The following is a 26,143-nucleotide window of genomic DNA, read 5'->3' as shown; positions in this document are numbered from 1 at the left end:
GGAGTTTCAAGGAAATTTTTTAAAAATACCTTCAATGCCCTGAGTGCAAAGGTGCAAGCCTGAAGTCTCAGCTTCTCAGGTGGCTCAGGCAAGAGGATTGCATAAACCCAGGCATTCCACTGCATGATTTAAGAAAAAAAAAAGTTTTGAAATACGTTGAACTGAATAAAAATGAAAATAGAACATATCAAAATTTCTGTCACACAGCTAAAGCAGTGCTGAGGGAAAAATATGGCATTAAATGTATACATTAGGAAAATCGAAAAGTCCATCATCAATAATCTAAATTCTCACCTCAAGAACTTAGAAAAAGAAGAGCAAACTAAACCCAAAGCAAGCATGAGCAAGGAATAATGAAGATACCAAAAAAACAGGAAATTGATGAGATTTATTTTTTTAAAAATCAATGAACAAAATCAATAAAACAACTGTTTCTTTGGAAAAAAATTATTAAAATTGGCAGGCCACTAGCAAAACTGATGAAAAATAAAAAGATACAAATTACCAATATCAGGAATGAAATAACATATCAATATAAACATCAAAAGGATAAGGGAATACCATGGATCTATACACGTAAATTGACAACTTAGACAAAATGGACCAAATCGAAAAACACAAATACCACAATGAACACAATACAAAATATATAATTTAAATAGCTCTGTAACTATTAAGGAAATTAAATTCATGATTTAAAACTTCTCCCACTTCCTAGGAAAGGAAATCTCCAGGCCCAGATAGTTTCACTAGAGAATTCTACCAAATGTCTAAAGAAGAATTAACACCAATTCTACATAATAGAAATAGAGGAGGAAAGAACACTTTCCACTTCATTTTATGAAGCCAGTATTACCCTGAGGGGGAAAAAGATAAAACAGTATAAAATAAGTACAAACCAACATCTCTCGTGAGTATAGATGCAAAAAGCATTAACAAAGTATCAGTAAAAAGATCTCAGTAATATATAAAAAGCATTACACACCACACCCATCTCATTCCAAAGATGCAAGGCTGGTTCAATATTCAAAAATCAATCGATGTAATCCATCATATTAAAACTCTAAAGAAGAAAATCACAAGATAAAATCAAGTAATGCAGAAGACTCATTTGACAAAATAACATTCATTTGTGATTTAAAGAAAAAAACAACTCTCAGAAAAATAATACAGAGAAACTTCCTTAACTTGACAAAGAGTACCTGTAAAAAGCTTACAGTTAACATTACACTTAATGGTGACAGTCTGAATGTTTTTATATTCAACATAGTGCTGAGGTAGTACAAAGGTACTACCTCAATTCAATGAAAAGGTACTACCTCAATTCAATTTAAAAAAATCAATTCACTGGAGGAAAGCTAGCCTTTTCAACAAATCATGTTGGAGCAACTGGACAGCCATAGGCAAAAAATGAAACTCAATCTAACACCTTCTACAAAAATTAGCTCAAAATGGCAAAAGACTTAAATGTGACATGTAAAACTATAAAACTTATTTTTAAAATAGAAGAACACTTTCAAATTCTAGGATTAGACAGAGAGTTCTTAGACATGATACCAAAAGCACAATCCATGAAAAAAAAATTGAGATTTTGGACCTCTCAAAATTAAAAACTTTTGCTCTTGGAAAGCCCATGTGAAGAGGGTGAAAAGACAAGGTACTGGGAGAAAATATTTGCAAATTACATATCTAACAAAGGACCAGTATCTTCAGTGTATTTAAAAAAAAAAAAAAAAAACCCTCAAACTCAACAGTAAAAACAAAACAAACAAAAAACTGCCTGTAATTCCAACACTTTGGGAGACCAAGGTAGGAGGATCACTTGAAGCCAGGAGTTGGAGAACAGCCTGGATAACATAAGGAGACCCCATCTCCACCAAACATTTAAAAATTAGCCAGGTGTGGCAGTGCACACCTATAGACCCAGCTACATAGGAGACTGAGACAAGAGGATCACTTGAGCCCAGGAGTTCCAGGTTATAGTGAGCTATGATCATGCCACTGCACTCCAGCCTGTGCAACAGAGTGAACCCCTATCAAAAAAACAAAACAAACAAACAAACAAAAACCCCACAAACAATCCACTTAGAAAATGGGCAAAAAACATGAATATACATTTCACTCAAAAGAATATTCAAGCATATGAAAAGATGTTCAACATGATTAGCTATCAGAGAAATGTAAATTAAAACCACAATGTGTTACTACACACCTATTGGAATGGCTGAAATAAAAAATAGCAACAGCACCAAATCCTGCTAAAAACGCAGATAAACTGGTCATACATTGCTGGTAGGAATGCAGAATGGGGTAGGAACTTTGGAAAAGGGTTTGGCAGTTCCTTACAAAGTTAAAACATGTACTTACCATTTAACGCAGCAATCCTATTCCCAGATATTTACCAAAGAGAAATGAAAAGTTACTAATATGTGAAAGTTCATTGGAGTTTTATTCATAATAGTCCCCAAATGAAAACAATCCGAACATCCATCAACTGCTGCAAAAACAATGGAATACTACCCAACAAGAGAAAGGAACAAATGATATGTACAACAGTGATAAACCTAAAAGTATAATGAAAGAAGTTGAACACAAAAGACTACATGCTGTATGATTCCATTTATGTGAAATTCTTTAAAAAGCAAGACTATAGTGGCAATTTATCAGTGGTTGCTGGGTGCCAGAGCTGTGGATGGGAATTGACTGCAGAGGGGAATGAGCAGTGGTGTCCTGGGAAATGTTTAACAACTGGCTCTTGGTGGAGAGGGAGCCCTGGTTTGTAGCATTTGCTGATTTCCATGGTGTAAATACCCCTCCGTTGCCAATTTCAAATTACTGATGTGACATGACTGAACATTTAGTAGAGAAGAAAGGCTGGTTAACAGCTGGATCTCACAAGGTGGCATAAGTGGGATCCAGTGCACTACTGTCCACAAGGAAATTTGGGGGCACGATGGAAATGTTGCATATCTTGTGTTAATGGCTGAACAACTGTACATATCTGTAAAACTCATTAAAGTATATATTTAAAATGGGTGAATTTTAATGTAGGTAAATTGTACCTCAATAAAGATGAATTTTTTTTAAGCTGGGTGGGTGCAGAAACAGTAAGGAGTTGTAACTTTTTATCAAGGTGGCTGTCCTCCACCTCCTAATCATCCATCTTTACTTTTTTTGTTGTTGTTGTTGTTTGTTTTTGAATGCATTGAACAATGTATTTGTTGAGTGCCATCTATCTTGTCCCCAGGAAGCCATGCTCTATTAATGATCACCAAATTTCTCTGCTGGTCAGACCCTGGCTACCTCTCCAACCTTTCTGCTCAGCACAATAATTCTGCTACTTTGATTCCGGCATCCTATTGTCCCTCTGCTATTAGTAAGCCCAGCTCTGTGACCGTATACCCTATGTCAGCCCTGGCCTACAGAGAACAGCCATCCCTGAGCTTCTCTTACCAGCACATTCTTCATCACTTCAAGAAATTGAGTATTCTTTCCACACCCAGCCTCGCATGCCCACTCTTTTGAGCCTTTTAAAAGAAAGTGAATATTCTTTGGGATGTCTGATGGAACATAAGCATTTGGTGAGTTTTCTGATTTTACATATCAATTCTAGCATACCCATTTTTTAAAAAAAAATAGAGACGGGGTCTTATTATGTTGCCCAGGCTGTGCTGGAACTCCTGGGCTCAAGCAGTCCTCCTACCTCAGCCTCCCAAAGTGCTGGGATTACAGGCATGAGCCACCGCGCCCGGCCTAGCAGGCCCACTCTTTTGAGCCATTTAATACCTCTTCCAGTCTATGCCACAGCCCTTCTCACATGCCTACTTCACCTAATGTGGGCCATGGCTTTCTTCAAGCTTCCCAGAGTCATCTCACTGTAACCAAAACAGGTTCAGTTGCTTGCTGCTTGCAGAGTCCAATTAACAAAAGCAAGGTCTGGTATAAACAAAGCGACTTTTTATTCCAAAGCTAGCTTAGGGGAAGAAGGTATAGCCTCTGGCTTTTAGGGTACCACTCCACTTTTGGAGCAGAAAGCAGGTGCTTTTAAAAGGGGACCTGGGCCGGGCGCGGTGGCTCACGCTTGTAATCCCAGCACTTTGGGAGGCCGAGGCGGGCGGATCACGAGGTCAGGAGACGGAGACCACGGTGAAACCCCGTCTCTACTAAAAATACAAAAAAATTAGCCGGGCGTGGTGGTGGGCGCCTGTAATCCCAGCTACTCGGAGAGGCTGAGGCAGGAGAATGGCGTGAACCCAGGAGGCGGAGCTTGCAGTGAGCCGAGATTGCGCCGCTGCACTCCAGCCTGGGCGACAGAACAAGACTCTGTCTCAAAAAAAAAAAGGGGGACCTGGCATGCTGACATGAATGGCATGCAGGTGCCTGCATACTCGCTTTGGTGCCTTGTCTACTAGGTGGCCGAGCTGGTGACTACTGGCACCTTCATGGGCAGGACTAGGTTGCCAAAGCAGCCAAAAACTCTCCAGGTGAGAGAGTCTCATAGCAGGCATAGGTTGGCTTGTAGATGGACTTGTAGGTTGTCTCTTCAGGTAACCTCCTGCTTGGGTGAGAGTTCTGCTCTGGGATTTCTAAACACACAGTTAGATGAACTTGCCCTGTAGGGAGTGTCTGGTGAAGAGGAGGTAAAAGGCTATAACTGCATTTCTAAATATAGTTATAGGGGAAAAGGAGAAAAGAGAAAAGGAGAGAAAAAAATAAACTATCTCTTGGAAAATGGGGTACTCAGTTACACTATCAGAATGTTAGCAACATCTCTTAGGGTCTTTGTCAGAGTACTAAATCCCATATCCTAAGAATGGGCTCCCATAGGCCAGGCGCAGTGGCTCATGCCTGTAATCCCAGCACTTTGGGAGGCTGAAGCGGGTGGATCGCGAGGTCAGGAGTTCGAGACCAGCCTGGCCAACATGGTGAAACCCTCTCTTTACTAAAAATACAAAAATTAGCCAGGCATGATGGCAGGCATGTGCCTGTAATCCCAACTACTCAGGAGGTTGAAGCAGGAGAATCGCTTGAAACCGGAAGGTGGAAGTTGCAGTGAGCTGAGATCACACCACTGCACTCCAGCCTGGGCAACAAGAGTGACACTCTGTCTTAAAAAGAAAAAAAAAAAGAATGGGCTCCCATATCCATACACTCTCCCTTATCAAACTTTATGTCCCACCCTCCTTGATCCAACACCCTCAGAATCCAGTCCCATACATCTCCAACCTGTATTTGCTAGTTAGGTCCTCTTGAACCTCCAGGGCATGGTGCATTTTTTCTCTTAGGGGAATCTTAGCTGAGTTCTAAAAGTACTTAATCCTAGTTATTGGTTTGCAGATCAGGAGAGGAGGTGGGGTAGGTTTTGAAGGGAACCTGTGTGGTCTTGCAAGCCAGAGGCTTCTCTATCATCCTTAAGCAAGGAAGTAGTGATAACCTTTACCAGGAACAAGTGGGCACTTTTGCAGGCCCAAAAGATGGAGAATTTAAAAATTCAAGATTTTTTAAAGCATTAACCCAGCTGCCCCCACTCCTGTGTCTCTCAGGGTCTCACTCCTTCTTGCCAGAGTTAAGAATTCAACCTTCTTTGGAGCCCTGATACTCTTACAATTAAATATTGGACCTTATTCTCAATTTTTGGGGGCCTCTAGATACAAAAGATAAAAAATATCTTTTAAGTTGCTAAGGAGGGCCTTGGGCTTTCACTCTTAGCCTTTATTTGGTGATCAATCACCCTCAACTTTTCATTTCCTTTGTCCAATGCATTGATTGCCTCCAGCTAGCCATCCAATTCCATTGTCTTTATAAAACCTGATATATTTATCAGACCTGATATATTTCCCCCACTAAGCATTGCTTTCCCCCAGGATCCCATCCCAGTTCAGCACTAGTGAAAGCTTTGACAGTTGCACTGATACCCTGCTGGGGAATCTCCATGCTCCACCTACTGCCAGTGGCCCTCCCTGCCAGTAGGCCAACAGGTATTTCCAGTTTAGAATCTCATTTTAGAATCTGCTTCCTCAGCACTCTTGGCACTGACTGTCAGGCTGGGTTCCTCGGGAAACATACTCTCAGATGGAGATTTGAGTAAAAGAAGTTCATTGAGTCGGGCTCTCAGGATCAACAACACTGGGGGGAAAGTGAAGGCCTTAGAACTGGACAGCAGGAACTCAGGAACTGTTGTGGCCCTGCAGAGTTGTCCCCCACTGAAACAAGGAAATCAGAATCATGCAGGGGAATATACTTCCACGTAGACCAGTAGATGCAGGCTGTCTTAGGAGGGGGCATAATCTTGAATGAATTTTCACTTGAGGGCAACTCCTCGAGGAAGCCCAGCTGGGAACTGTCAGTCACCCAAATTCCTGGAAATGCTGGTGCAACTGGGAACTGTCAGTCACCCAAAATTCCCAGAAGTGCTGGGGGGAGGACAAGGATGAGTGCTTCAGTCCTGATGGGGGTGGGTATCTGGGTAGCACAACAGTATCCACTACAGTACCTTTATTTCTTTTCTTTTTCTTTTTTTTTGAGACAGAGTTTCACTCTTGTTACCCAGGCTGGGCTCCCATGGTGCAATCTCGGCCCACTGCAACCTCCACCTCCTGGGTTCAAGCGATTCTCCTGCCTCAGCCTCCTGAGTAGCTGGGATTACAGGCATGCACCACCACAGCCGGCTAATTTTTTGTATTTTTAATAGAGACAGGGTTTCACCATGTTGGTCAGGCTGGTCTCGAACTCCCAACCTCAGGTGATCCACCTGTCTTGGCCTCCCAAAGTGCTGGGATTATAGGCATGAGCCACCGTGCCTGGCCTATAGTACCTTTAAATATGAGAATTGAGATATATTTTTTGATACTTCTCACCTAGATAAGTATTTTTTAGATATTTCTTACAGCTCTAAACAGCTACTCTTTCTTCCTAGTTGGTTTGGTTGTGGAATTTCACAAGGTTACTTTACCATGTTACTTTGCCATTGAAGGGGCATTGCAGAGGAAAAGAAATCATACAGTGGTGTATTTCAAAGCCAAATAGACATTGTGTTTGGATTTTATTCAAGATTAGTCCTGGCTAGGTGCGGTGGCTCACGCCTGTAATCTCAGCACTTTGGGAGGCTGAGGCAGGTGGATCACGAGGTCAGGAGATCGAGGTCATCCTGGCCAACATGGTTAAACCCCGTCTCTACTACTAATACAAAAATCAGCTGGGTATGGTGGTATGTGCCTGTAATCCCAGCTACTTAGGAGGCCAAGGCAGGAGAATCGCTTGAAACAGGGAGTTGGAGGTTGTAGTGAGCTGAGATCACACCACTGCACTCCAGCCTGGCAACAGAGTGAGATTCCATCTCAAAAAAATATATAAAATAAAATAAAAATTAGGCCTAACACAGCTATAGCTATTGTATTAGTCTGTTCTCACGTTGCTATAAAGAAATACCTGAGACTGGGCAATTTATAAAGAAAAGAGACTTAATTGGCTCACAGTTCCACAGGCTGTACAGGAAGCATGGCAGTATGTGCTTCCAGGGAGGCCTCAGGAAGCTTCTAATCATGGCAGACAACATGGTTAAAAGTTGGGGAGAGCATCTTACATGGCAGAAACAGGATCAAGGGTGGGGGGAGGTGCTACACACTTTTAAACAACCAGATCTCACAAGAACTCACTATCACAAGAAAGGCACCAAGGGGATGGTGCTAAACCATTCATGAGAAACCCTCCCCCATGATCCAATTACCTCCCACCCGGCCCACCTCCAACATTGGGGATTACAATTTAACATAACATTTGAGCGGGGACACAGATCCAAAAATATCATTCCACCCCTGGACGCTTCCCAATTTCATGTCCTTCTCATGTTGCAAAATACAATCATGCCTTCCCAACAGTCCCTCAAAGTCTTAACTCCTTCCAGCATTAGTCAAAAGTCCAAAGTCTTATCTGAGACAAGGCTAGTCCCTTTGACCTATGAGCCTGTAAAATCAAAAACAGATTGGTTACTTCCAAGATACAATGAAAGTATAGGCATTTGATAAATATTCCTGTTTGAAAAGGGAGATATCAGTCAAAAGAAAGGGGCTGCAGGCCCCACACAAGTCTGAAACCGGGCAGGGCAGTTATTAAATCTTAAAACTCCAAAATCATCTCCTTTGACTCCATGTCTCACATTCAGGGCACACTGATGCAAGAAGTGGGCTCCCAAAGCCTTGAGCAGCTCTGCCCCTAAGGCTTTGCAGGGTTCAGCCCCTATAGTTGCTCTCATGGGCTGGCATTGAGTGACTGGAACTTTTTGAGGTTGAGGGTGCAAGCTGTCAGTGGCTCAAACATTTCAGGGTCTGGAAGGTGGTGGCCCTCTTCTCATAGCTCCACTAGGCAGTGCCCCAGTGTGGACTGTGTCAGGGAGCTCCAACCCCACATTTCCTCTCTGCACTGCCCTACTAGAGGTTCTCTGTGAGGGCTCCACCCTTACCAGCAGGGTTCTGCCTGGACAACCAGACTTTTCCATACATCCTCTGAAATCCAGGCAGAGGTTCTCTAGTCTCAGCTCTTGCACTCTGTGCACCCACAGGCTTAACACTACATGAAAGCCACCAAGGCCTAGGGTTTGCATCCTCTGAAGCAGTGGCCCGAGCAGTACCTTGGCCCCTTTGAGCCATGGCTGGAACTGGAGTAGCCAGGATATGAGGAGTAATGCCCCAAGGCTATGCAGGGCAGCAGGACCCTGGGCCTGGCCCCCGAAACCATTCTTCTCTCCTAGGGATCTGGGTGTATGATGGGAGGGACTGCAGAGACCCTGAAATGCCTTCAAGGCATTTTCCCGATTGTCTTGGATATTAGCACTTGGTTCCTTTTTACTTATGCAAATTTCTGTAGCCTGCTTGGAATTTCTCCCCTGAAAATGGGCTTTTCTATTCTACCACATGGCTGGGCTGCAAATTTTTCAAAAACTTTTATGCTCTACTTCCTCTTTAAATGTAAGTTCCAGTTTTACATCATTTCTTTGCTCATGCATATGAGATAGGTTGTTAGAAACAGCTAGTCCATATCTTGAATGCTTTGCAGCTTAGAAATTTCTTCCACCAGATACCCTAAATCATCACTCTCAAGTTCAAAGTTCCACAGATCCCTTAGGGCAGGGGAACGATACCACCAGGTTGTTTGCTAACATATAACAAAGGTGACCTTTGCTCTAGTTCCCAATCAGTTCCTCATCTCCTTCTGAGACTTCATCAGCCTAGACTTTTTGTCCATATCACTATCAGCATTTTTGTCACAACAATTTAACAAGTCTCTAAGAAGTTCCAAACTTTCCTTCATCTTCCTGTCTTCTGAGCCCTCCACACCACACTCTTCCAACCTCTGCCGGTTACCCAATTCCAAAGCTGCTTCCACATCTTCAGGTATCTTTATAGCAATGCTCTACTCCTCAGAACCAATTTTATGTATTAGTCTGTTCTCACATTGCTATAAAGAAATACCTGAAGGCCAGGTGTGGTGGCTCATGCCTGCAATCTCAGCACTTTGGAAGGCCAAGGTGGGTGGATCACAAGGTCAGGAGTTTGAGACCAGCCTGACCAACATGGTGAAACCGTGTCTCTACTAAAAATACAAAAAATTAGCCAGATGTGGTGGCATACACGTGTAATTCCAGCTACTCAGGAGGCTGAGGCAGGAGAATCACTTGAACCCGGGAGGCAGAGGTTGCAGTGAGCCAACATGGTGCCACTGCCACTCCAGCCTGGGCAACAGAGCAAGACTCCATCTCAAAAAAAACAAAATAAAAACAAAAAAACAAAAAAAAAACCCTACCTGTGAGCAGGTAATTTATAAAGAAAAATTGGCTCATGGTTCCATAGGCTGTACAGGAAGCATGGCAGCATCTGTTTCTGGGGAGGCCTCAGGAAGCTTCTAATCATGGCAGAAAGCAAAGATGGAATGAGTATCTTACATGGCAGGACCAGGACCAATAGAGAGTGGGAAGGTGCGCTTTTAAACAACCAGATCTCATGAGAACTCACTATCTTGAGAACAGCACAAAGGGGATGGTGCTAAACCATTCATGAGAAACCACTCCCTGATCCAGTCACCTCCCACCAGGCCCCACCTCCAACATTGGGAATTACAATTTGACCTGAGATGTGGGTGGGGACACAGATCCAAAACATATTAACTACTGAATACATGTAATCAAGAATATACTGTACATCCTACATTTTACTTTTGAAACTGTACTGTAATTATCTATGTACCTATGTATCTGTCTTCACTCACTAGACCATGAGTTCCTTGAGGAGCGTGTCTGATTCCCAAAACTTTGCATCTTGAGTTCATAATACACCCTAATATTTGTTGAATGAATGAATAAGTGAATGAATAAATGAATAAATAATCAATTTGCAAGGTTTCTCTTCAGATACTTTAAAGAAGTAAACATTGAATGGGTACGGTGGTTCATGCCTGTAATCCAAGCACTTTGGGAGGCCAAGGCAGGTGGATCACTTGAGATCACAAGTTTGAGACAAGCCTGGCCAACATGGTGAAACCCCATCTCTACTAAAATTACAAAAATTAGCTGGGCATGGTGGCACATGCCTGTAATCCTACCTGCTCGGGAGGCTGAGGCATGAGAATCACTTGAACGCAGGAGGCAGAGGTTGCAGTGGGCCGAGATATCACCACTGTACTCCAGCCTATGGACTCCATCTCAAAAAAAAAAAAAGAAATAAAGAAAGAAGTAAACGTCTAAGGTACTCATTGAAGCAGCACTGCCCAGGGCTAAGGCCCTGGTCTTTGTAACATCTAAAGAACTTTCTATTACAGGAATCTGTGTGTTTGTTACTATTTTCCCACTCCCAGCCCAGCTTTGTTTCCTCTTCTCTCCCTCCTGCTGACACTCCACTCTGGCCTTGAGCAGGCATTCTCCAAACAGCATGTCAACTCTGCAGACATGCCCAGGAGAGGGCAGCAGAGGCCAGTCCAGCTAGACTGAGATTGGCCTGCTTTCCAGACATTGCCCTTCCTTCCCACCCCGTGGACACAGCAAGGCAACCACACACTGAGGCAATCCTTACTGCAAGCCTAGGGAGAGCTACTGCTCCAATTTTGAACACGAGGAACCTGACACAGAGGGGTTGCTGAAGGTCACTAGGTGGCAAAGCATGCCTGCCTGTAGCCAGCTTATTAGCACATGTATTTGCTCTCTGGATATCAGATCCAATCTGAGCAGCAATTCCAAGACACTCCTAACTTTAGCTTAAAAGTAAAATATATCAGAAGAGATGAAAGCGTCCAATTACTGGATGCTCAAGCATCTCCCATTACAAGAACCCACCCTTGACCCTGCTTCCCCCTCCAACGACTGCCCTTTCTCCATTTCCTCTCCCAGCCATGCTCCTAGAAAGCTGTCTTCAAGGGCAGTGTGTATCTACTTCCATGTCTTCATCTCACAATTGCCACCAAGTTGACTGCAATCTGACTTCTGCCTACCCCACTAAAGCTATTCATGTTCATATCACCATGACCCAATTGCAAACTCAGTGGAAAACTTTTGGCCAAAATTCATCTCCCCATTTCCCCTGCCCCTACCTGCTTCCCCTCTGTATTAGTGAATGATTCCAGCATTCCTCTTCTTTCCCGTGCAAGAAACCTGGAAGTCATTCTAGAATCTACAACTTCTGTAATAACTCCACCCCATTCAAATTACAGGTCCTGCCAATTCCCCTTCCTAAATATGTCTAGAATTCACCTCCTGTTTTCATGCCACTGCATATATCAAGGCCTCATCTTGCAGTTCAGTCTTCCAACACCCCATTGATTTATCATTCAGCAAATGCATATTGAGCAGCTGCACGAGGTCAGGAGATTGAGACCAGCCTGAACAACTTGGTAAAAATACAAAAATTAGCTGGGTGTGGTGGCACACACCTGTAATCTCAGCTACTCAGGAGGCTGAGGCAGGAGAATTGCTTCAATCCAGGAGGCGGAGGTTACGCTGAGAGTGCAGGAGAGTGCATACTCTGAATTCAGTTTCTTAAAAGATCATTCTAGGCCAGGCGTGGAGGCTCAGGCCTGTAATCTCAACACTTTGAGAGACTGAGGCAAGAGGATCACTTGAGCCCAGGAGTTTGAGACCAGCCCGGGCAACAAGGCAACCTGGGCAACCCATCTCTACAAAAAGACATTACTGTGGGTGCTGGCCACAGAGTGATGAACAGGGCTGACGAGGCCTCACTGGAGCACACATTCTTGGGGCCACAGACAGTAACAAAATATATATATATATATTATATTATATATATATATATATATAATATAATATATATATATATATATTTTGAGATGGAGTCTTGCTCTGTCTCCAGGCTGGAGTGCAGTACTGCGATCTTGGCTCACTGCAACCTCTGCCTCCCAGGTTCAAGCAACTCTCCTGCCTCAGCCTCCTGAGTAGCTGGGATTACAGGCTTGTGCCATCACACCCAGATAATTTTTGTATTTTTAGTAGAGATGGGGTTTCACCATGTTGGCCAAGATGGTCTCGATCTCCTGAACTCGTGATCCGCTTGCCTTGGCCTCCCAAAGTACTGGGATTACAGGCATGAGCCACTGTGCCCTGCCAAGGGGGAGGTATTTTTTAGTTAAATATCGAAAAATATCTTGAGGAGGCTACTTTAGTTGGCTCACTAGGAAAGGACTCTCTGTGGCAGTGACAAGAAGTTGTCTAGGGCACTGTTAGCTGCCGAAATACTCCATTTCCCAACCTCCCTTCATTGCCACATCCACAGTTCTGGCCAATGAAAGTCAGCTGCGGTGGAGGGAAAGCTCTCACTTTCCTGAAAAGAAAGACAAGTGTACTGGCATAGTCCCTTCCTGGTCCTCTTGTTCCTCCTCTGATCATGAGAGAAAGAAAGGAAACTCTAGAGAGATGCAGGCCCTGAACCAAGGCCAGCAGCCACCACCCCCAGACTTGCTATGGGAGAAAAGTAAGCCCTGTTTGTTTAAGCCCCTCAGGGTGGAGTTTTCTCTTCCTTTCAGCACAGGGCATTCCAACTTCAATCACGAGCCATGTGAACATCTGGAGCAGAGAAATGAGGGAGAGTTCAAAGGCCCTAAAATGGGAACTACCTTGGCATGTTTGAGGAACAGAAAAAAGATCAGTGTGGCTGGAACACAGTGAAGTGAGGGGGAAAGAGTAGGTAAGTCTGAGAGGTGGGCGGGGTCTTGCAAAGCTTTGTAGCCCCTGGAGTGCCATCTGGATTTTAAGCTCATGGGAAACCACTAATGGGTTTTAGGCAGGAGAGGGCATACTCTGATTTCAGTTTCTTAAAAGATCATTCTAGGCCAGGTGTGGAGGCTCACACCTGTAATCCCAACATTTTGAGAGACTGAGGCAAGAGAATCATTTGAGTCCAGGAGTTTGAGACCAGCCTAGGCAACACGGCAACCTGGGCAACCCATCTCTACAAAAAAAAAAAAAAAAAATTTTTTTTTGAGATGGAGTCTCGCTCTGTCACCCAGGCTGGAGTGCAGTGGCTCAATCTCAGCTCACTGCAACCTCTGCCTTCTGAGTTCAAGCGATTCTCCTGCCTCAGCCTCCTAAGTAGCTGGGATTACAAGTGTGTGCCACCATGCCCAGCTAATTTTTTTTGTATTTTTAGTAGAGATGAGGTTTCACCATGTTGGCCAGGCTGGTCTTGAACTCCTGACCTCAAGTACTCCACTGCCTTGGCTTCCCAAAGTGTTGGGATTACAGGTGTGAGCCACTGCACCCAGCCTACAAAAAAATTTTTTTTAAATCAGTGGTGGCATATACCTGTAATCCTAGTACTAGGGAGGCTGAGGTAAGAGGACTGTTTGAGCCCAAAAGTTTGAAGTTACAGTGAGCTACACTGTACTCCAACCTGAGTGACAGAATAAGACTGTCTCAAAAATAAATAAATAAAATTAAACTTTAAAAAAAGAATTATCCTAGCTGTTACATGGAAGATGCATCAGAAAGTGCAGGTGGGTCAGATGCTGATTTGGGGCTGACCCAGCAGTTTCCCTCCCGTTCCTGGTCTCTGTTGAGCTTAGGATGGGCCGCATGACCCTGGTCTGGCCAGTGAGGGAGAGGTGGCAGACCTTCAGAGAAAGCTTGTCTTTGCTGATAAAAAGGGACACAGTCAGCTGGCGCAGCTCTCTGCCCTTCTCCCTGCCTGAAATGTAAAGAGGACACCTGAGAGCGCAGGAGGCCTCACAGCCATGACGGGACAGGCTAAGGCTGGCAGAGTGAGGACAGAAAAAACCTGGTCTGGGTACTTGTCAACATCATTGACCCTTTGACATTTGCCTACTGCTGAACTTATTAGGTGAGAAAAATGACCCCGTATTTGTTTAAGTTACTATAAATTTGGTTTTCTGTTACCTACAGCTAAATACGTTCTCAACTGAAATAGTGGACAGAGAGTCAGCAAAGAGACCAGGGTAAGAAGCAACTGAAGTGGTGCAGGTGAGAGACAATGACAGCTTGGACAATTATAAAAAAACAAACAAACAAAAGAACAAAAACACAGAGTCTCACTGTTGCCCAGGCTGGAGTACAGTGGCACGATCTCGGCTCACTGCAGCCTTGACCTCCCAGGCTCAAGCGATCTTCCCATCTCAGCTTCCTGAGTAGCTGAGAACACAGGTGTGCGTCACCACTCCCAGCTAATTTTAGTGGGTGTTTTTGGTAGAGACAGTTTCACCACGTTGGCCAGGCTGGTCTCCAACTCCTGACCTCAAGTCCGCCTCAGCCTCCCAAAGTGCTCAGATTACATGTGTGAGCCACCATGCCTGACCAGCTTGGACAATTACGATCGTCTCCCTACAGGTCTTCCCATTTCTAGACTTAGTTTCCCCTAATTTGTCTTCCATGCTATTATACTTTCACAATGCAAATATCTTTATAATTCCCCTCGGCTTACAATTATTTGCTGGCTCTCCACTGCCTACATGATAAAAACCTAACCTCCTTTGCCTAGTACACAGCACCCTTTGATTTGTCCTACCTTCTCATCTGACTTTTTCTCTCACCACCCTTACCCTTGTACTTCATACATCACCAGGCGGCACGCCACTAGCAAATACCTCCCATGCACCAGGTACTGTCCATTCTTTATCTCTAATCCAAACGACCCGGAGAGGTGGGTATTGTAGGTCTTATAGATGAGAAACCCAGTGCTCAAGGAAGTGAAGTGATTTGGACAAGGCCAGACATCTAGTAAGTGGTGGATCAGGATGTAAACTGTGGTTTGATTTTGAAACAAAAGAGATTCACTATTCTCATTTGCCAAGAAGTCTGAAGGTAGGTGGGTGATTTCTGGGCTGTTTAAGTGCTCAAAGATGCCATCAGGACCCCAGGGTCTCCCCATCTTCCCTTTCTGCTGTTTTAGAGGTCTGGCTTTCACCCTCACACTGATTACCTCACGGTCTTAAGACGCCTGCTCAGGCCGAGTGTGGTGGCTCACGCCTGTAATCTCAGCATTTTGGGAGGCCAAGGTGGGCGGATCACATGAGGCCAAGAGTTTTGAGACCAGCCTGACCAACATGGTGAAACCCTGTCTCTACTAAAAATACAAAAATTAGCTGTGCATGGTGGCACATGCCTGTAATCCTACCTGCTCAGGAGGCTGAAGCAGGAGAATCGCTTGAACCTTGGAGGCAGAGGTTGCACTGAGCCAAGATCGCGCCCCTGCACTCTAGCCTGGGCGACAGAGTGACACTCTGTCTCACAAAAAAAAAAAAAAAAAAAAAAAGATGGCTGTACAGCGTACAGCTGGAGACATCACGTTCAGATCCAAATCAGAAAGGGAAGGGCTACTCCAACCTAATCTTTTGTCCCCAACTCCGGTTTTTCGTTAAGAAAAGCAAAGGTTTTTGTAGAACCCCCAGCACACTTTTATCTCTAGCTCATGAACAAATGGCTGCCCCAAGCTGCAAGGAAGCCTGGGAAGTCAGGGAATGCCACTGTTATAGTTGGCCCAGATCAAATTCCATCCACTACCTGGGGCTGAACCCACTGCTGCCCTCAACAAACCTGGAGTTCCATTAGCAAGGAAGAAAAGGATAAAGGCGAGCAGGTGACAAACAGGACCTGCCACCACCATCCTGCTCAGCAGAGTGGAAGCACCAAGGTGCTCTTGACTACCCTCTTCCCAGGTCTGCCTGGCAAACGCTTTTTTTTTTTTTTTTTTTTTTTTTGACACGGAGTCTCGCTCTGTCACCCAGGCTGGAGTGCAGTGGTGCAATCTCGGCTCACTGCAACCGCCACCTCCTGGGTTCAAGTGATTCTTGTGCCTCAGCCTCCTGAGTAGCTGGGACTACAGGTGAGCACTACCTCGCCTGGCTAATTTTTGTATTTTTAGTAGAGACGAGATGTCACCATATTGGCCAGGCTGGTCTCAAATTCCTGACCACTTCGGCCTCCCAAAGTGCTGGGATTACAGGTGTGAGCCACCGGGCCCGGCCAGCAAACCCTTTCTAATCCATCACATGCCAGTTCTCATGGGATTGACCTCACTCTCCCAGGCAAACCTGGTGCTTTTTCTCCTACCTCCCCTTATATTATGTACCTACTTCCATCAGAGGTATGTAATTGCCAATATAGCAATTGATGTAATGCGACTGCTCATTCAATTATGCAGACATCATTTTCTCTGCAAATGCTTGCTGAGTTCCTGCTATTTGCCAAAGACTGCTAGGAGTCAGGAATTCAGTAGTGAACCAGTTAGATTTTTAGGTTTGCTCCCTGCCCTCATGGAGCTTTCAGTCTAACAGGTGAGATATTCAGACAGAAAAGAAGCCCATCTCCCCAGACTATAAACAACTCTATGGCAGGACTGTCTTTATGTCTTGCCCCCAGGACATAGCACAGCATCTCACACAAAGCAGATGCCCTATGAACATGTGCTAAATGCATTCTTTACTCAGGAAGGCATTGAAATGTACCTTAAGTGTAAATATTTTAAAAGAAATGCATTTCTTATTTCTGCCAGGAAACCCCCCGCAAGAATGAACCAGTATACTCTCCCAGTATTAAATCATGTGCTACAGCATCTTGGAGAACGCTTTGCTCTCTCCCCACATTGTTCCAGGTCTCTTTCCCCAGGAAAGGTTCTCGCATTGTCTAATCTAACACTACACATCAGAGATCCTTAGTAGATGTGTGTTTTTTGCTGAAGGGTTCGTCTGGATTTTCTAAAGAAGGGTATCTTATTGTCAGTGCCATAGCTCCCAAAGTGTGACTCTGAAGGCACTAAAAATAACTCCTCAGGTTCCTATTCCATAGCTTATTATGTGTAGTTTTAATAGTTCTTTAAACACCCTGTTTTGTTGCCCTTTCTACTACTGCAGGTGATGGCAGCTAGGAACAAGGCCGACAGAGACAAGGGAAATAAAAATAATACAACCCCTGCTTTGGTCTGGGCTTCTGTTGCTACGGTGATATTGACAAGTAACGCGCAGGTGAGAGGTTCTTTCTACAGTGGAGCCAGTGCATCGTGCAGGCCAGAGGGGCAGGACATAACCACGAAGGACCCCCAAGCTCCTAGGCCTGAAAAGGACTTACTGAAGCCATCTGGTCCACTCCCATACCTCTTACCTGAAATCAAGTGGATGGGCAGCAAGTTCCCAAAAATCCTCAAGAACAAAGCCCACAACTCCCAAATCCCTTGTTGGGCACATATTTCACAATATCCACGACCCTGAAAGGGTTTTCTGTGGCTAATCTCACATTCTCTTGATGTCCTTCCAGCCCAATTCCTCTTACAATTGCTTCTATGGAAATCAAAGTTAATCATCACCTTACACTCTGTACAGTAACCCAAGAAGTAAGATAAACAAGAAAACAAAATCACAGCTGAAGCATGGACTCGCTTGTTTCTGTGCCCCTGTGATCAGCTGTGTTCTTCTCAGGGGGTGGGCACGACAGCCCACTGACCCAGCAAGAGGCCCCTGGCTGCCCTGAAAGCAGAAACAGGCCGGCTGCCTCACACGTCAAAGTGGGGCACAGCAGCCCTCCCCTGAAGGATGGCTTCCTCCTCTTGAGTGAAATAAAGCAGAGACAGCAAGAAGGTCCGTGTTTAATGAGTATCTTTAAAAGCTTTTGCGACAGTAGACAGAGCCCAAGGCAACTTGGAAACCCACTCTGATGGCAGTAGGGCTCTCATGCCTCCAGATGACCCTGCAAAACAGAAATGGTTCCACCAAATTAGGAGTGTGACCTTTGCCCACCTCACATTTTTTTTTTATTTAAATCCCAGCTTTCAATATCATTTCAGGAATCATTCTGCCTGAAAAACCTGTGGTGGCCTTAATGGCACAGCCTGGCTTGAAGATGGGGCAGGAGTGGAAAAGTGCCCGATCCAAGAAGCAAGGAGGGAAACTGCTCACACCCCTTCCAGAAGCAATGGAACCATCTCCCCTCTCACCACCAAGGTCTCACGGGAAAGGCCACCAGCAGGAACATCATCTTGATGCTAATGGTCCCCTCCCCATTTCCCTGTTGACATCTTTACCCCTGAACTACTGTACTCCCACTTCCATTCCCTTAATCCATTCTACTACATTAAGAAGCTTCCTGCTACTGACATGACACATCAACCCTGGGCCTCTCTTCACAGTCCCTAATTCCCCAAAACAGTAGAGGAAAAACTAAACATTTACATTAAACTTCTCTTTAAATTCTCCACTTGATTTCTTTCACACCCTGGACCAATAAACCAGAGCTTATTTTCACAAGAGTAAAGAAGCCTCTGTCTGTAAGTGAGGTTAACACCCACCCCGAGGCTGGATTCTGTCTGGTCGCTCCCAACAGCTGAGCATCATGATTTTGCTAATTAAGCCACTTTCTTATCTTTAATTAGCTGCATGTGAATCTTGTTGGGAAGTCTGGGATCCGTGAAGTAGTCTGGGATAAAAATCAAAAAGAAGACATCATCTATACCCAAAGGGAAAAGACTTACCCATGGAAGGAGACAGCTTACTCCACCAAAAAGTTAGGATGGCTTGGTACTAGCAGGACTGCTACTGGTGGCCCTGCTTTACAATGTAATATGGTAAAATGAGCGGTCACTGCCCCCACCCGAGCAGTTCTGATTCTGCCAGCTCCAACATTCCCAGGAAGGGCTCCCAGAGGCTGGCTGCCGCCTCCACACTGTGCCTGCCCCCAACCCCCACCTACCCCAGGTCGCGTCGTTTGCTCCTCCGCCTGCTGACGCACAGAGAGCCATCAGAGGGCTCAGGGATTCTCTGGGTTTTCTGCTCCAGGCCCATCTTGGGGCCCAAATAAATGCCAAGATTTATTCTTGTCTCAGCTCCGCTTGCCAGCTCCTGTCTCTGAGCTATCATGCCTTCTCTGAGAATACCCTCTCAGAGGAGAGCCAGGCTCTCACAGGATGACGCCAGATGAGGGTTTTTATACACCCAGCATACTGTGAATCAGAGGCAGCATCTGCTGTGCTAGCAAAGGCGTATTGAGATTCCGTTAGCAATGGTTTGAGGTCTGGGATGTAACCAATTCTCAGGACTAATGGGAACCAAGAAATTGTCCAATCCATCCCTTTCCCTCTAAATACCATTGACCTTAAGGCATCTGGGGCAGCCAGTCCATTAGAATCACCTGGGGAGTCTTTAATGCTATGTATGCTGGGCCCCACCCCAGACTAATTAAATAAAACTCTCTGGTGGTGGGGCCTGAGCATCAGTATTTCTAAAAGCTCCCCAGGTGATTCTGATGCACAGCTAGGGTTGAGAACCCTGCTTTAAGATTCCCAAGGGAAAAACTGCCGCTATGTTCCTTTGGGAATCTCAAAATTCTTAACAATCCTCACCATGAGGAAGTTCTGCCTCATTTCTTGTCTGTCCTCATTTTGAGGAAATGATGATGGAGGAAAGAAAAAGCTGAAAATAAGCTCCCTTGGGGGACATCAGGTGAAGGAGTACCCCAGACTCTGCAGGGAGAATCCTGGGCTCATTGAAGTCTAAACTCACAATCATGGTCCCTGCGCTGGCTTTGTCAGATACCCAAAACCGATGCTGCCTGACTCACCTGCAGCAAATGCTAGGATGTTGTCTGGTCTTTTCAAAAATACTTCTCTGGAAAACATTAAAGGATAGGATGAGAGGTAAAGTAGACTTTAAGGCAGGCTGTGGCTACTGCTTCGGGTCCTGTACTTTCACAGATGAACCTGAGACACAACCATCTTGGGAGTCAATAAATCCGCAGACTCCTGACAAAGACCCTTTCATTCATGATTTTCCTTCAACTCCATATCTAAGGCAAGGAATGAAGCATCTGAAACGGCAATACACTAGGATATTGCTTACGTCAAGAAAGAGCTGTGCTGCAGCCAAGTGGGGCTTGTCATTCCGTCGACAAATTTATGTGTGCATTTATTTATTTATTTGAGACAGGGTCTTGCTCTGTCACCCAGCCTGGAGTACAGTGGCACGATCAACCTCCCTGGCTCAAGAGATCCTCCCATCTCCAGCCTCTCGACTAGCTGGGACTACAGGCATGTGCGCTGGCTAATTTTTTTTTGTAGCGGCAGTGTCTTACTATGTGGCCCAGGCTGGTTTCAAACTCCCAGGCTCAAGCGATCCTCCTACTTCGGCCTCCCAAAGTGTTGGGATTACAGGCGTGAGCCACAGCACCCGGCCTCAACGATCATTTTCACTGAACCAGATCTCAAGCCAGGGGCAAGAGGCAAAGATGAAGAACATGCCGGCCGGCCCACTAATGGTGGGAGATATGCAGCCCCACAATGTCCTGAGTAAGCTTAACCATGAATTCAAGGGGCAGAGGGAGATACAATAAACAGAGCTAAAAGGTGGACCTCAGATGGTTATTGGCCCCTCAGTCCAGCAAGGAGACACTGTGGTAACACCTGCAGGGCCAATGCCACCAGAGAGTTGAAAATGCCTTATATTGCATAGAGTTTTATGGTTCATAAAGTATGTTCACAAATATTGTCTCACTTTACAACAACCCTGTGAAACAACCATTATTATGCCCCCATTTTACATCCAAAGAAACCAAGCCTTCAAAAGATTAATGATTTGCCCAAGTTCATAAACTTGGTCAATAAAGTAAAGAGGGCCCAGGTCTTGTGACTCCAAGGTCAGTGCTCTCTATAATATGTTCTCTTGGCCAAGGCCTCCCAACTCACCAAGAAGCCCCTCCTTCCTAAGCTTCAAGAATTTTGCCCCCCCTTCTCCTTCAATTCATTTTGATCATTATTGAGCACAAATTATGTGCAAGTAATTGCACTAGATATGAGTGATTGCTTTTTTCAAAATAAAATAAAATATAGCCCTACCTCAAATAACTTACAGGCAAGTAAAAAGGAACAAGTCAGTTTCCAAATGTCCAAAAGCCAAGGAACCTCTGACAAGTGCTAAAGAGAGGTATTAAATAGTGCTCTGCGAGATCAGAGTGGGGAGAGAGTTTACTGAGAGGGGGACCCCAACAATCTTCACAGAGCAGCTGGCATTTGAGAGGACCCTTGAAGTACACATGGGATTGTAGTAGGCGGGATGAGGGTTGAGGGACAAAAACATTCCAGATCCAGGGAAACAGCAAGAGCAGAGGCCCAGAAAGAGAAACAGTTTGTGTTCTATAGACTATGACTTCCTTGAGAGTAGGAAGTGCGTTGTAGACACCTTTCTATCTCGAGTCCAAAAGAGAACTCAAGAGGCATCTGTGCCTGAGCTCCATAGGGTCAGCAGAATGATCAGAAATGTGGTCTGGCTGGAGTGAGGGACGCATGCAGGGAGTAGTGGGAAACAGAAGAGGCTCTATTACGGAGAGCCTTGAACGCTGGGGAGAGACATTTATACTCAATCCGAAAGACAATGGAAATAGACAAAACACGGCATAACACATGATGAAATATTATACAGCAGTGAGAATGGAGGATCTACAAGATACGACTGAGCAAAAGGAAACAGGCACAAAAGAGCACATAGTGTAGAATTCCATTCTTATAAAATACAAAAGCACACAATAAATCCGTGCTAGTAGAAGTCAGGATACTGGCTACTGTTTTAAGGGGAGTGACTGGGAGGGGCACAAAGGATGTGAGGTGTTGGTAAGGTTCTATTTCTTCATCTGAACAATAGTACCATGTGTATTTTCACCCTGTGACGTTCATCCAGCTTAGGATATGTCACTTTTCAGTATATTTCAATAGAATCTTTAAAAACAAACCCAAAAAAGCAACGTTGTGGAACTACTGAAGATTTTTCCAGCCAAGGAAGGACATAATCACTGCTGTATTTGTAATCCCAGCACTTTGGGAGGCCGAGGCAGGCAGATCACGAGGTCAGGAGTTTGAGACCAGCCTGGCCAACATAGTGAAACCCCATCTCTACTAAAAATACAAAAAATTAGCCGGGCCTGGTGGCAGGCACCTGTAATCCCAGCTACTTGAGAGGCTGAGGCAGGAGAATAGCTTGAACCCAGGAGGCGGAGGTTGCAGTGAGCTGAGATTGCGCCACTGCACTCCAGGTGACAGTGCGAGACTCTGTCTCAAAAAAAAAAAAAATGGCCAGACGCAGTGGCTCACGCCTGTAATCCTAGCACTTTGGGAGGCCCAGGCGGGTGGATCATGAGGTCAGGAGATTGAGACCATCCTGGCTAACACAGTGAAACCCGTCTCTACTAAAAAAAAAATACAAAATAATTAGCCGGGCGTGAACAAGGGAGGCGGAGGTTGCAGTGAGCCGAGATCGTACCACTGCACTCCAGCCTAAGCGACAGAGCAAGACTGTCTCAAAAAAAAAAAAAAAAAAAAGAAAGAAAAAAAAAACTTTCTACAATTTCATACCTGGCTATCTATCATATCTGCAGGTGACTGAAACAACTAATTCTTCATTCATCAACCCCAAGCATTCTAATCCTGTTGTTTGTGAGTAATGCAAATGTTGATTTAGTTTCAGCTTTTAACTTCTATCCCCAATCTCTCTGCTGGAACTACTTCTAACCTGGAGAGCAAGCTCCCCAGGATAGGAACGATATCATCTTATTTCCCTTTATTTCCCTTTAGAAGAAAAGTTGCAAAAGGTGACGGCCTGATCCTCAGGTCTGATATTGACAGAGGATCCCTAAACTCTCTTCTGCCCAAGCCTTATCCCTGGCCAACCTTCATAACTGGATAGGTTTCAGTTTTCTCTGTCTCCTTCCCCTATCTGCCCTCTAAGAATCTGTTGACACTTGGAGAAACGTCTATTATATGAATAGTGAGTTTTTTAAATTTTTATTTCATGAGATAGAATCTTGCTTTGTCGCCCAGGCTGGAGTGCAGTGGCACAATCTCGGCTCACTGCAACCTCTGCCTCCCAGGTTTAAGCGATTCTCCTGCCTCAGTCTCCCAGGTAGCTGGGATTACAGGCACGTGCCACCACGTCTGACTAATTTTTGTATTTTTAGTAAAGACGGGGTTTCTCCATGTTCGCCAGGCAGGTCTCGAACTCCTGGCCTCAAGTGATCTGCCCCCCTTGGCCTCCCAAAGTGCTGGGATCACAGGCGTGAGCCAATGCATCTGCCTGGCCAACTTTTTTTTGTTTGCGATGGAGTTTCGCTCTTGTTGCCCAGGCTGGAGTGCAATGGAGCAATCTCAGCTCACTGCAACCTTTGCCTCCTGGGTTCAAGCGATTCTCCTGCCTCAGCCTCTCAAGTAGCTGGGATTACAGGCATATGCCACCACGCCCGGCTAATTTTGTATTTTTAGTAGAGACGGGGTTTCACCATGTTGGTCAAGCTGGTCTCAAACTCCTGACCTCAGGTGATCCACCCTCCTTGGCCTCCCAAAGTGCTGGGATTACAGGCATGAGCCACCGTGCCTGACCTGGCCAACTTTTGAGAAGACAAGAGAGGGCCTGCCTCTGGCTATAAGCACACAGTCCAGAGGGGAAATGGGGACCTACTGCTTACAGCACAATACAGTGGAAAAACCAGGGGTTTGAATCCTGGTTCAGCAACTTTGGGAAGGTACTTCACCTTTCTGAGCTTAAATTTTCTCACTTGTAAAATGAAAATGACAATAACCTGTCTTTTGTGGAGGTGCTGGGAGGATCGGCAAAAGTGTTCCAAGATGCCACACACTGCGTGGGCACTGGGAACACAAACACACTCCACTAGCTCAGAGCTTTGGACCAGTAACAGAAGATTGACAGCTCAATTACAATACAGTGTGGTAAGTGCTAATGTAGGGAAACAGCACAATGCCTGGAGATGGGTGCCATTATAATTATTTAAACCTTGTCTATTTGTCTATAACCAAACAGCATTTGAGATAGCGCTATTGTTTTCATCCACTGATGCTCCGTGATTTATTTTTTTAATTCTCTGCCTTCATCCCATTAGGATATGTTTCCATTCAAGCAAATGCCAGGCTGAAAGGAGGGTGGGGGAAGGAAAGAACATATTCCAGGATACACTGGTAAATTGTCTTCTCTTCCCCAAGAAAAGAGTGGCTTCCAACCCTTGGAATTTTTCTACAGTAATGTTTTCAAGTAGGGAAGGGCCAACCAGACAACTGATTTTTGTTTTAAATTCAACTAGTGATTTTGTTAAGCTCCTATGGTTGAGAATAGTGTTCTACACCCAGTGGATGGCTGTTGGGTTTATCAACGCCAAATTCCCTCTTCCAAGTGTCGTAAGGTATGTATTTATCCTTACGGTTAAAATAAATGAATAGACATATTTTTAAGAATTTAGAGATAACTGAAGGAAACCTCTAGAGATAACGAAGAAAACCCTGCGTGCCACAAATCCCAGAGCCTGGAAAACCACCTACCTGAAGAAACCACTTATGAGCCACCCTACTTCTTTGTGGGTCCTTAGGTAGTTTTCGTTAGCAATCCGAGTCTGAATCTGGGGGGCAAGAATAAAGGGTCACTTCCATGAGGAGACAGATTCAGGGTTCAGTCCTGGAGATGTGAAGGGCTGCGGGAAACGGCGTGCGCATTTAACCTAAGTCTTTCCCCAGGATGCTTGAAAGTTTAAGCCACCCATCTTCTTACAGATAAAATGTTATTCTGCCGCCTGTTCAGGCTGAGGGGCCTTAACTAAGGTCGGATATGTCTGGCAGTAATTTCGGCCGATTTCTCTGGCCGATTTCTCAGGAGTCCCTGAGTTAGTTCTTCCTGCACTCTCAGATGCCCGTCGCGCTCTGTGCTGGGATCAGACGCCCAGAGGTCCGCCGGGGGTCTCCCCTGCGCCCTCCCCACTTTATCAGGGAACGGGTTCCCGCTCCCCTTCTCTCGGCGGCTCTCTTCCCAGTCTGAGGCCCCAGTCCTCGGGGAGCTACACTTTGGTGGACGCTGGATGGGGGCGTGGGCGCACCCACCTTCAATTTTCGCAGCTGCTCCAGCTGCGCGGCGCTAAGCGCCCCGGGGTCGGGCCGCTGCAGCAAGCCTGGCAGCGTCTCCATTTTGCTGCGGTCGTCAAGGCGACCGGCAGCGAGCCGGCGAGGCCCCGCCCCCGGCCCCGCCCTGCCCCCAAGCCCGGCCCCTACGGCGAAGCGGGGGCGAGAGGCTGAGGGAGCTGAGGGGTGAGCTCCGGGGCGGGGGTTAGGGGGTTGGGTCTCTAAAGGATCGCCTTTCCCGGATTGGGGGACTGATTTCTGGACTTAATTGTATGTGGAATGAGCCCTTCTTGACCCCACCCAACTTCAGGTGTTTTTTGTTAGCTCTAGGGTAAAACAGGAAAAAAGGTCTCCCTGAATCTGCTTCCAGACTCCCTCATTTGGACAGAAGCTAGAGGAAGCCTAATACTGGGGAAAGAGAACCCAAGCTTCTTCCCTTTCCACTGGCCCAGAAGCCAACCCGTCCCTCTGTCCTGTACACATTCGACACTGGAGCCGTGGATTCTTCAAACAACGTGGAAGCACCCCAGAACATAGAGTGAGCTGAGTTCTGCAAAGGAAGGAACGTTCTGTCCGACTAAAGATGCTGGAAAGGACCTGGGGGACATTCTGCCAGAATTTCCCCTTCTTGGACTTTGTTGTGTAGATTGATTTCTCTTCACCCTGGGCTCCTCATAAATTCTAAATTATTTTCTTCCACTCCCAACTGAATACGGGAGGAGAAAGGGAATTTGGTCTTCAAGATTTGTTCTTCTAGTATCTAATTAAGA

General features: G+C 45.4%; 1 protein-coding gene and 1 long non-coding RNA gene across 2 annotated transcripts in view; both read right to left on the bottom strand.

The window, feature by feature from the left end:
* Positions 1-11,258, bottom strand: part of LOC134734327 (uncharacterized) — a 31,334-nt gene extending 20,076 nt beyond the window's left edge. The window contains exon 1 of the long non-coding RNA XR_010117570.1: positions 10,594-11,258. This is a non-coding gene — a long non-coding RNA (uncharacterized lncRNA). The remainder of the gene's footprint in view (positions 1-10,593) is intronic.
* A 6,810-nt stretch (positions 11,259-18,068) lies between these two features.
* RIIAD1 (regulatory subunit of type II PKA R-subunit domain containing 1) lies at positions 18,069-25,472 on the bottom strand. Its single transcript, XM_063626380.1, has 5 exons — positions 25,356-25,472; positions 24,804-24,880; positions 20,054-20,100; positions 18,786-18,913; positions 18,069-18,187 (listed from the first exon to the last, which is right to left on the bottom strand). The coding sequence occupies exons 1-4, from the start codon at positions 25,437-25,439 to the stop codon at positions 18,843-18,845; spliced, it is 279 nt and encodes a 92-aa protein (XP_063482450.1). The 5' UTR covers positions 25,440-25,472; the 3' UTR covers positions 18,069-18,187; positions 18,786-18,842.
* Between the last annotated feature and the right edge of the window lie 671 nt (positions 25,473-26,143).

Source organism: Symphalangus syndactylus, chromosome 12 (genome assembly GCF_028878055.3).
Source record: "Symphalangus syndactylus isolate Jambi chromosome 12, NHGRI_mSymSyn1-v2.1_pri, whole genome shotgun sequence".
NCBI classification, from domain to species: Eukaryota; Metazoa; Chordata; class Mammalia; order Primates; family Hylobatidae; genus Symphalangus; species Symphalangus syndactylus.
The sequence above is the reverse complement of the archived record's forward strand: the minus strand, read 5'-3'. Positions and strand labels throughout refer to the sequence as shown.